The sequence below is a fragment of the Phycodurus eques genome, chromosome 18 (genome assembly GCF_024500275.1).
Source record: "Phycodurus eques isolate BA_2022a chromosome 18, UOR_Pequ_1.1, whole genome shotgun sequence".
NCBI classification, from domain to species: domain Eukaryota; kingdom Metazoa; phylum Chordata; class Actinopteri; order Syngnathiformes; family Syngnathidae; genus Phycodurus; species Phycodurus eques.
In genome coordinates this window covers 1571390-1585964 of record NC_084542.1, presented here as the reverse complement: position 1 = coordinate 1585964, position 14575 = coordinate 1571390, and the positions used below count along the sequence as shown (strand labels likewise).

The window sequence follows — 14575 nt, the reverse complement described above, 5'->3', positions numbered from 1 at the left end:
ATTTGCAAATCATTGTATTCTGTTTTTAGCGGTTTAACACAACGTCCCAACTTCATTGGGATTGGGGTTGTATTTTAAACATATAGTGCCTACTTTTTAAAAACTTAACAGTGGTGCCACAAGTTAGCTATGATAAAAAAATTATACCACCATGCATCACAATGGACGTTGTTACAAGCACACATGACATCTATAGAACTGAAGCTTCGAGGGTGGTGCTCTTCGATACAACTGTGCATTCTGGAGAAGAAGCTGCTACCGTAAATGAATTGAGAAAGCAACAGAGTAGTGTTTTTCCCAATACAATTCAAATAAAGTGCATGTGAATGAATTAAGAACCAGCGCACCCGTAAACACATCTCAGCATATCATCCCCACATACCATGCAAATACTGTCCCCCAAGGTGTACGCAGTGTAGGTGATGACATCGGAGCAACTTGATCCGACACCGAGTAAGCGCCGTGACCTTGTATTCCGGATACCAGTAACACGTCGTTGTTTTCACATCCATGACCTTTGATCTTCCTTCCCAAGTCCAATATTGTGGAACTTACTATGTTTGCATTGAAAACAATAATAGGGCATCCATTCAAATGAGTCACATGCATTCTTCTTTGCACGAAAATAATTGTCTCAGAAATTATTTGTGAAAAAAAAAAAAAGAGAATGAGTAGGGGGGTGGGACAAAATAGCAATATCATGACAAATCGCATCATTGTCTTTGACTGCGAGTATCAATACACAACCATCACAAGATTTACATTTAAATGTACCACTGCACCATCAATGACTGGATAACTTCTCCGCTCGTGTGCACACTTCTGAAATTCCAGAAACGAAGATTGAGTTTTAAGCGCAATGTTACACATGATGGACGGATGTATCCAATTCATGTGCACTCACCGTAAGTTACATCAGACAAAACGTGGCTTCTATGCGGTTGTTGTTTTCACCAAAATGACTGGAGCGATGGATTTCTTTTCTGCAACTCACTCACATGCTTGTTTGCCTCTTCCGGTAACACTTCCATGTAACTTAAACTACAACGCTGTGAATAAGTATTCGCTCCCTTCTCAAATTCAGTGGGTTTTTGCCTTGGAACTCTGCCATGGATGCCATTTTCGCCCAGTCACTTCTTTATTGTTGAGTCATGATGTTGGCCTGGGTGCCTTCGTAACCTCCTGGATGCGTCGTCGCGGTTCTCTTGGGGGTGATTTTCGTAGGCTGGCCACTCCCGGCAAGGTTCGCCACCGTTTCATGAGTTCGCAGCGTGTCGATAATGGCGCTCACCGTGGTTCGGTGGAGTCCTAAAGCTTTTGAAATGGCTTCGTCACCGGCTCCAGGCTGACTTGATTGATCCAGATGGATGTGGAGAGTTTATGTCAATTTAAAATGACGTCTAATAAGTTGTTTTAGAAAAAAGGTACAATACAGTTCATAGTTGCAACTGTAAATGATAGCACTGATTCGTACTATTTATTACACTTATTTTCGGATGACATCTCAGATTGCTCATATGAGTTGAAACAAAATAATAATCAACACATGTGAATATTTTCCCAAATGTAGCTGTAATTATTTGCACCTTAAAAAAAAAAAAAAAAAAAAAAAAAAAAACAATTTTAAAAAAGGGGAAAAAATGTTTTTGGGGTGGATTTTTTACATCTTAATATGCATGGCCCACGGACTAAAATGAGTTTGACACCCCTGTACGACATGGAAGATATTTATTTTAAAAAATTAAAAAAAAAATGTAACATGCTAGACTTTTCAACAATGCCAAATTGTTGATCGTGTATTATGTCACAATACAAGGAGTTTTTGTCGTTCCCGACAAAATATGTCAGGGCAAATTGAGCCGACAAGGCGGCTAAAATCGTGTCGTCTGAGCCAATCAAAAAGAAGGCGAGCAGCCACTTGCAGAGAAAAGAAGGATTCGGGATATCATCGGGAAGGGTCATATCGCTCCGCCCATTCATCACCAATTCCGCATAAAAGATGCGAATTTGTCAGGCTTTTGATCGGAATGACACATCATTGCAGAGTTTTACGGTAGTGACGATAAGCGCTATCGTCGTTTATTTATTTATGAATGCGCCGTTTGAAGGACCGCGGACTAACAAAAAGGCATTTGATGTCCCGCAAGTCAAATGGAACGAGCCACGCTTGCCTCCGCACCAGGAAGCGACCAAGCGATGTCGAACTGGCTTAGCGGACTTCTTCCGGCGACCGCGGTAGTCGGTTGACGGCACGGTTAACGCTTAAAAAAAAAAAAAAAAAAAAAATAATAATAATAATAATAAATAAAAATTTTAAAAAAAATTGAATTTAAAAAATAAATAAACGACATTTGATTAATTTCACAGAGTTTACGATGCCAAATTTTGTTGGCCGTAAACGTAACATGGCCGCGCGGTGTCGCGTTCACGGCAAGTCAATCAAGAAAGGGCTCCTCAAATGTTGTTTTTTTTTTTTTTTTTTGCGACAACTAGCCCAAAAGGAAGCCCAAAAACCATCTTCATTCAAATGACGACAAAAAAAAATAAAAATAAATAAAAATTTAAAAAAGGCACAATCTCTGTGTGGTGGTAGGAAATAGGAGCTGAACGTTTCCGTCGCCGTGGCTCCCTCACCTGTCCTGAAGCGGAGGTCGTCGTCGTGCTCGGAGCCGAACTCCCGCAGCAGGGACAGGAAGAGGATCCCGAAGGCGTTCTGGATCCCGAACACCGAGCCGTTGCACCACATGGCAGCCAGCATGACCACCCATCCCCAGCCGCCCTCCGGGGGGACAAACGTGGACTCGGCGCTTTGCTCGGGGACGCTCACCTGGCTGTCCCCGTTCTCCTTCTTCTCCAGCTCCTCCTCGGCTTGTTTCTCGCCGGCCAGGACCTGGAGGACTTCGGGCGCCTCGTCGCCATCCGTGACGATCGTCCCTTGTGCCATTGTTTGCCCGTCAACTTGTCAATTCGAAGTTGAACGCGAACAACGATGACTTTTAAGATGCGGGCGATATGAAACGTGTGTTTCGGGGAGGAACGGCATCCGCGGCTGAAGCTGCAGCTGCCGAGGTCAGGATATTTTCGCGTCTACTCCAACTGACTGTCAAGATTGGGCCGCTCTGGCAATATTATAAATAGCAAGCGCGGCGGGGCGGGGCTTCGCGGCATCCTGCCGCTGATTGGACAAAGACGTGGAGCCGGGAACGAATAAGCGAGCCGCGGTGTCGTCAAGTTCCAGTGGCACACAATCTGGGAGGGGTCCGTCCGAAAGCAGGAAGGAGGCGTAACATTGTAAAGAGGCGTAACTACGTCAATGACGTCGGCGTGGGCGTCACGCATTAGCCAAGTGTATTGTGGAAGCGAGCAAGGGAAAACATGGCGGATCAGACTGTAAGTGGCAATTGATTTCATCGAATGACGTCATTGTAATATCCATGGGCGAAGCTTCAACTGGCGCTCGCGTGTACGCACATGAAATGGCACCATAGAAATGAGTCTGCCTAACCTGTAAATGGTGACTCCACCGTAACGCTGTTAATTTAATTGTTGTTCCGAGCACGGTCGAATTGAGTAACGCGACAGCACGTAGTTTAAATCCGTAACGTTCGGACAGACACCAACCGAGACCCCTCGGAACAGGAACAGGGACTGGTCCTCATGCTGCACACGCCCCTCCAAGCTGTCGTCTCACTGCGTGAACTCCAGGCAGCATCCGCTCCAAAAATACAACAATTTTGTCATACAGCTCTTAAATTGTGACTGGCCAAACTTGGACAGTTCAGCCCACTTCTAATTTAAGAAAGCCCCTTGCGGTAAGTAGCAGACGTTTCTGTTCTTTTGGCATGGGATGCGGCAACATGAACCCCATCTGATGATGTCGCACACACAATCACGAAGTCTGGTCAGCAAACAGCTTCTTCATGAAGTCATTTAAGTGACGAAAGTAAATATTCGGATGACTACTTTTTACTTGAGTCATGTTATTCTAAAGTAAGAGTACTCTGACTTAAGTACAATATTTGGCTCCTCTGCTCACCAGTGGCAAGACCAGCCAAGCTCCACCTCCTCCTCTACAACGCCTGCCACGGCCATCCACCCCGTGGACCCCCATCCGGCTGGACATCTGTGGTGCGAGCTCCGTGCCGTACCTCAACGCCAGCGATTCTTCCCGGTGTCGTACGACCTCCACTCTCGGCGGCCCGAGGTTCTGCCTGCCGGATCCGTCAGGACCGAAGCGGTCACAGACCTCCTGTCCTCGCTGTCCGCACGCCGAGGTGTGCCCGATGTCATCAGCGCTAAAACGAGTTGAACATAACGTCGTCGTGGGGCTGGAATGGATCGATTCTATTTCAGCGCATTTCAACGGCAAACATTGTTCTGTTCCGTTTGTGAACAGAACCTATAATCAATGTATATTCACTTCTTTTACGCCTCAAGGCTGAGCGGAGAGAATAAGAATGACGGTTTTCCGCTATGAGTCGAAACATCATGTGACCTAAGAAGGATATTTTTCCACTCCGTTTTGGCTCAAGTCAGACTAATTTCCCTTTTGCAAAACCTTCAAACCTTCGACAAACACGAATTGTAATGACTTAATAATACTAATTCGAATATGTTTAATGGCCTTTGATCATAACTCTTCAGCTCTAATAGGATTACACAGCTAAAAACGTCACGAGATTCCCCCCCCCCCCCGAAAGCTGCTTTAATGCCACGGATGAGTGCAGCACGTCCCAAAAAGTTCAAATCCAGCGTTAAAGCGTTATAACTCCCGACGAATCACACAATTTATTTTGACCCCACACTCACTTTCCCCTTAACGGCGGACGGATATCTGAAATGCGCCGCAGGCTGCTACAAGCTCAGTGATCAAGTCAATGCCGACGCCAGATAAGCGAGGAGACGCACATAGTACGTCAATATTGTAGTTACACGTGATTCATTGATAGTGACTCAAAATACATGCTCCAAAGTCAAACTAGTTGACAACATTGAAAAGACATTTTCACTCACTTTTTAATCAATCGTAATAAGCCCTGCCTTGAGACAACTTCTGATTTGCTATATAAGTGATTTGACCTAACTTCCACAATAGCAATACAGAAAATGGATGGATGAACCTCATCCATCCATTTTCTTTAGCGCTCATCCATCATCCGTCAGATCGTTTGAAAGAAACCAATTGTTGTCATATTTGACTTAACAATGTGTGATTTTGAGTACTGTAATATGTCTTCAAACTGATATTGTTTAGTATCTTTTGAATTTCTATTTCTACTATGCATCATAGTAGAACTCCCAATTCCAATGAAGTTGGGACGTTGTGTTAAACAGAATACAATGATTTGCAAATCATGTTCAACCTCTATTTAATGGAATACACTACAAAGACAAGCTATTTAATGTTCAAACTGATAAACCTTAATTGTTTTTAGTAAATAATCACTAACTTTGAATTTGATGGCTGCAACACGTTCCCAAAAAGCTGGGACGGGGTCATGTTGACCGCTGTGTTACATCCCCTTTTCTTTGAACAACATTCGATAAACGTTTGGGAACCGAGGACACCGATTGTTGAAGCTTTGTAGGTGGAATTCTTTCCCATTCTTGCTCGATGTACAGCTTCCGCTGTTCAACAGTCCGGGGTCTCCGTTGTCGTATTTTACGCTTCATAATGCGCCACACATTTCAACGGGAGGCGGGTCTGGACTGCAGGCAGGCCAGTCGAGTACCCGCACTCTTTTACTCCGAAGTCACGCTGTTTGTAACACGTGCCGAATGTGGTTTGGCATTGTCTTGCTGAAATAAGCAGGGGCGTCCGTGAAAAAGACGTCGCTTGGATGGCAGCATATGTTTCTCCAAAACCTGTATGTACCTTTCAGCATGAATGGTGCCTTCACAGATGTGTAAGTTACCCATGCCGTTGGCACGAACACAGCCCCACACCATCACAGATGCTGGCTTTGGAACTTTGCATCCATAACAGTCCGGTTGGTTCTTTTCCTCTTTGGCCCGGAGGACACGACGTCCACAATTTCCCAAAACAATTTGAAATGTGAACTCGTCGGACCACAGAACACTTTTCCACTTTTCGTCGGTCCATCTTAGATGAGCTCGGGCCCAGAGAAGCCGGCGGCGTTTCTGGGTGTTGTTGATAAATGGCTTTCGCTTTGCATAGTAGAGTTTCAAGTTGCACTTACCGATGTATCGCCGAACTGTATTTACTGACATTAGTTTTCTGAAGTGTTCCTGATCCCATGCGGTGATATCCTTTACACATTGATGTCGGTTTTTGTTGCAGTGCCGCCTGAGGGATCGAAGGTGTTGGATTGTTCTATTTCTTACTCGTGAAGCTATGTTCCATTATCTAACAATTAAGTTCCGTTTCCAAAACACGAGGGTGATACATGATTAAGTTTTGTTATCCGTGAAATTATGTAGGAGTTTTTTTCGTCAAGCGTGCTCTACAAGCTACTGACTGGCAGGACACCATGTTGCCTTCGGTACAGTACTCCGAATCAGAAAAAAAAAGGTATTCAATTTGGATTGCTAATAGTAACAGCGTAATTTGGGAACACCGGGTTTTGACCAGGCACCATGGGGTGGGGATTTGATAGATCAGATGAGTCATTTTCTGGCATTTACTTACAAAGGCCAACAATATTCATAGAAAAGACTGCCTCGAGGTTTTGTTCTTTCACCAGGAATCTTTAATTACGGGAAAAAATGGATTGACCTGACTCTACCTGACGGTGTCGTGTTGATTCAATACGTTGATGACTTACTACTGGCTGCACCTGACACCACGACATGTTTGAAGGCCACTGAGAGTTTACTTCTGTACATTCACCGAGTAGGTCTCAAAGTTTCCCAAACAAAACTGCAGTGTGTCAGACCAATTGTCTCCTTTTTGGGAAAAATCATTGCTCACTCCGGACTTTCTCCTTCACCCAAACACAGAGGTGCGATATTACATCATCCACGCCCGGAGACGGTCTCACAAATGCTCTCCTTTCTCGGATTAATTGGATACAGTCGAAGTTACGTTCCTGCTTTTGCTGAAAAAACTGCTAATCTTCGACAAATTGCGAAACCAGAAGGATTAAGAAATCTGTCGGCTTCCTAACTATAAACTACCGTTTCATTTGGACATTTCTAACAAAACTCATACTGCCGCTGCAGTACTGCACCAACTAGTGTGGGGCGAAAGAAAGGTACTACTAACACACTAGTGTGTTGTTCGAACCAGTAGTAGCACGCGCATCTGACTGCGAGAGCGATGCAGCTGCGGCTCTTATCAAAAAATGGGCCAGAAAAACCATAATGCAATAATGGAGAGAATACAATTCCAGAGAAATTACGATTCAACACAAAACCCTATTATGCTAAGCATCGACGGTCAGGTAATTGGACGAACACAACATTCATATTTAGTGATAGGCGCGGATGTTTCTGGAAGCGATCCACGCGGTCTTATCCACAGCAATGTATTTGAGGAAGAACAAACCGCTAACAACCAATCAAGTTCCGAGGCTGTCGCAAACCCTCCTGAAGTCCAAAATACTTAACGACCCACCTAGCATAGTGGACATTTTCAACACAGACAAAATGACATGGAGTCAAATTTTAGCTTTAGCCACACAGGATACGCACAACAAAACCTGCGGATAGCCTACTTCCGAGAAACGGCCCGACTCGGCCATTTTTCATTTTCGCCGAGGATCGAATAACGAGACCAAAAACAGGCCTGTCTCATGAGTCGTACTTGCCTTATGAAGAATGCTTCGCTCATGGCTACGTTGTTTCTATCCTCTGATAGCCTTCCACACAGAGCAGTACTGCTTAGGGTCTGTTACGTAGTTGCGCTATGTCAACAGGGGGATTGTTGGACTGTTCTACTTCTTACTCGTGAAGCTATGTTCCATTTTCCAAAACACTTGGGTGATACACGATTAAGCTTTGTTACCCATGGAACTATGTAGGAGTTTCGATGACTGAGGAATGAATGATGGTTTTAATATGACTCCCCCATTTTTGATAACACCCAAGGCCAGAGATAACGTCTGCCGAGCAGTCCTATCGAAATCTTCCGCCGAACGGTCAAAATGAAACCTTCTGACCCGTTTAAAAGGAGTTAGCTCGAATAAACGAGGTGTGTCATTCAGTGAATTTTGGGACAAAGAAAACGAACGCGATCGAAGGTTCCGTGATCTATCGAACATCGACAATTTTATCACGTCCCTAACAAAGGTCACAGGCATTCAATGTTGCTTTTCGGCCTCGCCGCTTTACATGCAGTGCTTTCTCCAGATTCTCTGAACCTTTCGATGATGATATGGATTTGTCATATCTTAATAATCATGTCACATGCTAACCTGTTTTGCAAATCTGGAAGTTAATACTGAACAATGAATGCTGCTTTCTTTCGATGACGTTTTCAAATCACTACCACGCAAAGACTGAAAACCAAAGTGTTTATGACAAAATGTGCAATACAATGAAACCTAAGAAATATCAAAAACGTAGTAACAAAGGGACATTTTGCGTGCGGTCACACGCAAAATCACAGTGATTACAAGTGGACGATTAGTGGCCAAATATTTATGCAGGCGGCGTCAAGAGAAGACAAACTGTGATAAGGCTATTTCTTTTAAAGATGCAAAACGGCTTGTTTTGGAAGGCAGCGGAGGAAATAAAGGAGCAGACGCCCCACCGCAAACACGATATCCGTGGCCACCTCTCGGAACAACAAGTAAGAAAAAACTCGAGTTGCTCGTTTACCTTCAAACTCGGCTCGTAGCAAACGTGAGTGACGTCATGCGCACTTCGGTATTTTGCTGCTCTCTCATCTCAAAAAAGAAAGAAAGAAAGAAAGAAAGAAAGAAAGAGCTCCAAACGCGCAACAAGATCAAATCTGCACCTCCAATGTGAAGGGGAGCTGTGGTGCATTTTGATCGGAGACGATTTTGTTTGGTTATTTATGATTGGATTATGACTTTTGTTTTGTGTCAACGTTGTAAAGATTTAGTATCATTACTTTCAAAAGAAGAACGAACGAATGAGCCGGTTAGCACGTCCGCCTCGCGGTGCTGAGGACCCGGGTTCAAATCCGGCCTCGCCTGTGTGGAGTTTGCGTGTTCTCCCCGTGCCTGCGTGGGTTTTCTCCGGGTACTCCGGTTTCCTACCACATCCCCAAAAACATGCGCGGCAGGTTAATTGAAGACTACGTTGTCCGTAGGTGTGAATGTGAGGCGCGAATTGTTTCTACGTGGCCCCGCAATTGGCTGGCGACCAGTTCAGGGTTAGGCTCCAGCGCGCCCGCGACCCTAGTGAGGATAAACGGTATGGAAAATGGATGGATGCATAGTGACGTGATGCCAAGATGGGCAACAATCGGGCGCCCTCTCCTGTCACTGTCCAGACTTTGTTTTCTAGAAGTGAGCCACCTGACATTCATTTTGGGGGGGGGCGGGCGGGATATGAATCGTTGTATCCCCAAAGCAGGTGGCACAAATACATTGTTATCCCATAATTCTTTTATTTTGTTCAACAAAAGACATTTTCATAACCATCTGAATGAAAATGTTTCAAGTGGATGAAACACATTTCTACACTTTTTTGATTGTTACTTTGAACTGATTTTTTTTTTTTTTTTTTTAATTTTGTTAAAATGGAGCCCCCCTTAAGTTGAGGGGAGGTTGAAGAAGTGACTTTCCTTCCATAACAGTCACAAGGGAATCACTTGGGCTTGGAATCAGGCGGATTCCTGGTGGTGGAGGCGATGAGGAGCAAGGTGAAGCTATCCAGGCGAAGAAACCTGTATGGCGTTGCAGCGGTCAAGACGCGCGCATCCAGTTGTCCCGCCTCATACCTCAACTCTCCATTTTTGCCACTTTAGAAGACTCTCCATCCTGCTGCCCATCAACCGCGCCCCTCTTCCTCTTCCGTAGACCCTTCATCTTCCGCGTCTGAAGCTTGGATAGATCCTGCTTCTGCATGTGCACCCGGCCAAACTTGGTGCCAAAGACATTGTGGGAAATATTCTTCTTCTTCTTGGGCTGTCGAGAGTCAGGGAGGAAGGAATGAGCTTCTATTGAAAACACGGAGGCCGTTTGTTGGTACTCAAGAAGTCATTCCAGGCCAACTTAAACAGTCTGTTTCCACCTGCGTTTTCACTTACTAGTATTAACAGTGGTTAACGCATTGTCAACTGGATGACTGCAACACGCTAAGAAGGGCAATATATTGCCTTTCCGTATTGGTGAGCGGACGTTTTCGGGTGTGTAGCACCCAACCATCTGCTACTGTACGTTCAACGCGTTTGATTACATTGTCATGAAATGGGTCACCAAACAGGCACTAGATTCACCTTCAGAGCCTTGGGCTGCTTGTGAGATAACTTGTACAAGTCGTCCGAAGCGAGATGTGTTCTTCGCAGAACAAAGTCCAATGACGGCCCAATCTCCTCCAGCTCAATGCGCGGTGTCCTGCAGCCCGACTTCTTCAACAAAGACCTGCAAAGACGTTGCGTTGTAGAAGGGGAGACATATAGAAGTTAGCTTTTTATGGTGGGACACCAATAGTTGGGTATCTGGAGTGTAAACCGTGAAGTGGGAAGTTCTTGATCCTGCATGCCACCAATATGTTTAATACGAGGCCTCGTAAGAAAGGATCCTCGTGCGGTGACAATGTGAGTTTCACCTGTAACTCCGCATGAATATTTTGCCATCCACAGCAGTGAAGTGCAGAACATGTTCTAAGCCTGCCAGTCGCACTGCAGACACAGAAGGACCCCTGAAGAAGTCTGGGAAAACAAAAGCAGATGACAGTCCAAATCCATAAATCCAATCTTGTGCGTCACGCGCGCGTACCAATGAGCAGACTCTTCAGACGTTTGTACTCGTCGTCCATATCGAAAGCCTCACCGGCAAACACCAGCATCGGTTTGGTCCCCTCGGGACATTTACTTATCTGCAAAAAAAGGAAGAACACAGAAAGTTTTCTCTCTCTTTTTTTTTTTTTTTTTTTTTTGCTGCACACAGACGGACGAGACGAGACGAGACGGCGGTTGCGGTGCAGGTACTGTATTGCGTGTGGTGTTCACAAACGACGGCGTCATGAACTGAGAACCTGCCACAATGTAAGATACATGTATATGATTAATACCTTTATCTCACTCAGGGAGACATACTTCTCGATTCCCAGCTCAATCATATCCAGCACGTGGAAGTCAAATAGACGACCTGTAAAATAACAAAAGGGGACAATGACGCTGATGTCGAACCCAAAGTCATTCTCAATGACAGTCTTGTCATGCAATGGAGTACAACTACTTCATTACTGTACTTGAGTAGAATTTTCACATTATCTGGACTTCGTTATGAATATTTCCGTCAACATTCACGCCTGTAGATTTCCAAAATGTCGACTTTTACGTCGTGTATGAGAAAGCCAGAAATCAACTGCACTTTATCGACACGATCACAGCGCCCAAAGCCTCCCGTTCACCCGTTCACCCGCGCGCATATGGGCGGCTGCTGCCACGCCCACTGGGAGCAAATTAGGGTCCAAGTGTCTTGCCCAAGGACACTTCGACAGCCAGGAATTGGTCACCGGACGACCCGCTCCACCAACGGGCCACAGCCGCCCAGCAAATGAACACCACCGATTCATTTACGGCGGCTCCGTCACCGCGTGTTGCAAACGGCACGGCTCAAAGGCCATCTACCGTGTCCTGCACTGTGCGATTCACCCCGAGATGAATTCATCCGAGGAAATCTGGGCTGTATTTTCCTTGAATGAAAGGACTTCAAAAAAAAAAAAATAATAATAATAATAATGTTTAACAATACCAAATATGAGGTTGTTGGGTCGTTTCTTGTTGTGGGACCCAAAGAGAAACAGAGAGCAGTCCGTCTTCTTAGAGAAAAACTCCTAAAGAAAATGGAGAAATTCATGGGTGATAAAACTGCAAAACATTTCAGGTTATACATTGCAGTACTTGTGGCGTCATCTTGACTAACGAGTGATGTCGAGTCCTCGAAGGGCCTTGTGATGTTCTTCCTGAAAACAAAATGTCAGATTTCAAAATAAAGTAAGATACACACATAAGGATAATCGGGCAGAATTTGAGCATTTGCCTCGATTCGGATCGAAGTCAGCAAGCCTGAATATCGGGACGCCTCGAAAAGATTGTGCGACCGATTATCCTGTGCTGTGGGGTGTGTTAAGAGGGACTTCTTTTCATCCCCGATTTGCGAAAACACGTTCGACGCTTACGATCGCAAATCCTCATGCGTGTGCTCAACACCGAAAACCGTTTGCAACCACGGGAGCCGCCTTCTTCCAGTTCGACTTTGGCTAATAAATGTTCTGCTTTTTCTGGCGGTCTCGATGGCCTGTGGGGAAATGCTGCCTCTTACAGGCCAGTCCTGGTATTACGAGTCATGCGGTTCGAGGGAGGATAAAACCGCCGATGGGAGATTTTGTTATGCGGTGTGCCGTGTCGGCCCTTTCGAGCACACCACAAAATACGAGTAATAAGCACACATTTGCCAATTTTCGTTCCTCGTCGTCTGCGGGGGTCTCTAACACATGTAACAAAACTGGTTCCACTGTTCAAAATCGTTATGTGTGAAGAGGAGAAAACCGGCTGCTCTGACTCGTGCTCTGTAGATGCTTTTGAAGTAACCAAACAAGGACGGGATTTATATATGGTTTCAGGGGTTTCATGGAAACTGACTTCAATGGCATGACAAAAATAATCTGCATGACATTTAAAATCTGCCCAGTTGGAAGATTAATTATGTTTTAAAAGCATACTTTGCAGGAAATAGCTAACCACTATATAGTTTTGCTTAAATTTTAATTTTAATTAAAAAAAAAAAAAAAAAAAAAGTTGCATCGGTCGCATTTTCAAAATGACACTTACTTTTTGTACAGCACAGCGCTGGGCTTTTTCAGGGAATACTGAAAGAGAACAATGGAAGACTTTTGAACCAATTTCCAATGAGCTCCCCTGGCAGGTTGTTGTTTTTACACAGAACTGGCACATATGAATGACAGCATTTTCAGATTCAGACACCTGAAATGCATTCGTATACCATCTTTAAGACAACTGGCCACTCGTGAACGTTTGTTTTCGAACGCGATTTCTGCTCAGCCCAGCAATCAACTATATTCATTTATGTGACGACACCGCTCGTGATAATGATTCCTCACAATAATTAGGAAGCAGATAAATATCAACCTGCAACACTTTTAGTTCGAAAAATCTCTGCCAGCGTTTTACATGACATGCTCACTTCTAGAACATTCCTAGAAAATCACAACATCCCTTCACTGGTGTGCTATTTTTCAGACAGGCCCGCCGGCTGCTTATGTGGTGCGGGCACCACGCTGGTGACCCCTGTACTGGCGTATGGTTTAAGTACAAATGGGCATTTCCCTACAATTTGCTTAATTGACTATCAGGGTCCTTCCGATTGAGTATCATCGTTTTACTCACGATGTCCTTCAGGGCCTGGCTGACAGTTTGATTGGCGTTGCCCCCTTTCATGATCATGGTACTCTTTCCATCCTCTGCCAGTTTGGGTGCTCGACTCTCCAGGAAGCGCTTGGAGCGCTTGGTCTTTGGTTTTCTGAAGACAGAACGACAGTGCAAAATTACATACTGCCACGTTTGCGGAAAACCTGTCTGTTTAATGGAGCCGTAAAACATCTTGTAAAGGCGATCTCGATCAAACTGAAGACAAATGACGAAATGTGACAAAGGGACACCTTATATTTGAAGAAGTGCCGTAAAAAAACATGTTTTAAATATGAAACAAGTAGAGCTATTTTTACAGTGATTAATGCAAAATCACTACATCTACCTTACTGCTTGAACAAAAACAAATATTCACAATTATTTTTTATGTCCCCTAGTTTGAGACAATTGTACAAGTGTGGCATTTTTAAGACATTTGACAGCGCATCTATGGAGCAAGTGTATTTTAAGGCACATTATGTTTCACTGAATGCGCTTATGTGACACTAATGTGTCTTGTTAGGTCAGCACACACTATATTGTAATGTATTTTGCTGGTTGCACGTCAGCGAGCTAGCTTGCTAGCTTTAAAGTTTCCTTTTACGAGCACAAAAACGCACCGCTAAAGTATGTATAGAAAAAATAAAAAATAAAATACAAAATGTGTTTCGTGTCGGCAAAACTTACATTATACCGTTAGATTGTGCCATTGTCGCGTCTTTGTTCGTGTTCCTGCTTACAGTGTCACGTTGCCGAACACCCACGCGATGGGAAAGCAGCGGAAGACAACACGAGTTGATTCGTTCGTGGCGACAACGTGGTTGTTAAATGGTGCCTCAAACTCACTAGCGACACCTACTGTCAAATATTAGACAATGTCGTCCCAACTTTTCGGGGGGTTTTTTTGAGCCGGAATTTAAAAAAAAAAAAAAAAAAAAAACAACTGACGGCGCACCACCAAAGAAGAATATAACAAAAGTATAATGACTGAAAAAGTTGTGATCTCGTCTCGATTTACTTAAAAATACATTTACTCAGTGTGTGAAA

At 44.3% G+C, this 14575-nt stretch overlaps 2 protein-coding genes across 3 annotated transcripts in view; both read right to left on the bottom strand.

Moving 5' to 3' along the window:
- Positions 1 to 3109, bottom strand: part of slc16a10 (solute carrier family 16 member 10) — a 43889-nt gene extending 40780 nt beyond the window's left edge. For both annotated transcript variants that reach the window (XR_009770280.1, XM_061703977.1), the window contains exon 1: positions 2635 to 3109. Coding sequence is in view for 1 of the 2 variants with exons in the window: in XM_061703977.1 (XP_061559961.1) it covers positions 2635 to 2944 (310 nt within the window). In the remaining variant the exon portion in view is untranslated. The remainder of the gene's footprint in view (positions 1 to 2634) is intronic.
- A 6405-nt stretch (positions 3110 to 9514) lies between these two features.
- Positions 9515 to 14331, bottom strand: rpf2 (ribosome production factor 2 homolog). The gene is made up of 10 exons (XM_061704323.1): positions 14216 to 14331; positions 13508 to 13640; positions 12932 to 12969; positions 12024 to 12063; positions 11853 to 11934; positions 11167 to 11243; positions 10872 to 10971; positions 10702 to 10804; positions 10370 to 10514; positions 9515 to 10058 (listed from the first exon to the last, which is right to left on the bottom strand). The coding sequence occupies exons 1-10, from the start codon at positions 14236 to 14238 to the stop codon at positions 9873 to 9875; spliced, it is 927 nt and encodes a 308-aa protein (XP_061560307.1). The 5' UTR covers positions 14239 to 14331; the 3' UTR covers positions 9515 to 9872.
- Positions 14332 to 14575: the final 244 nt, after the last annotated feature.

Coding starts and splice junctions, on each gene's coding strand:
- rpf2 (XM_061704323.1), bottom strand. CDS start 14,238: ATGGCACAATCTAACGGTATAAT. Junction 11,935..12,023: donor TCGAGGACTCGACATCACTC/GTTAGTCAAGAT, acceptor CATTTTCTTTAG/GAGTTTTTCTCTAAGAAGAC. Junction 10,515..10,701: donor ATATTCATGCGGAGTTACAG/GTGAAACTCACA, acceptor ACGTCTTTGCAG/GTCTTTGTTGAAGAAGTCGG.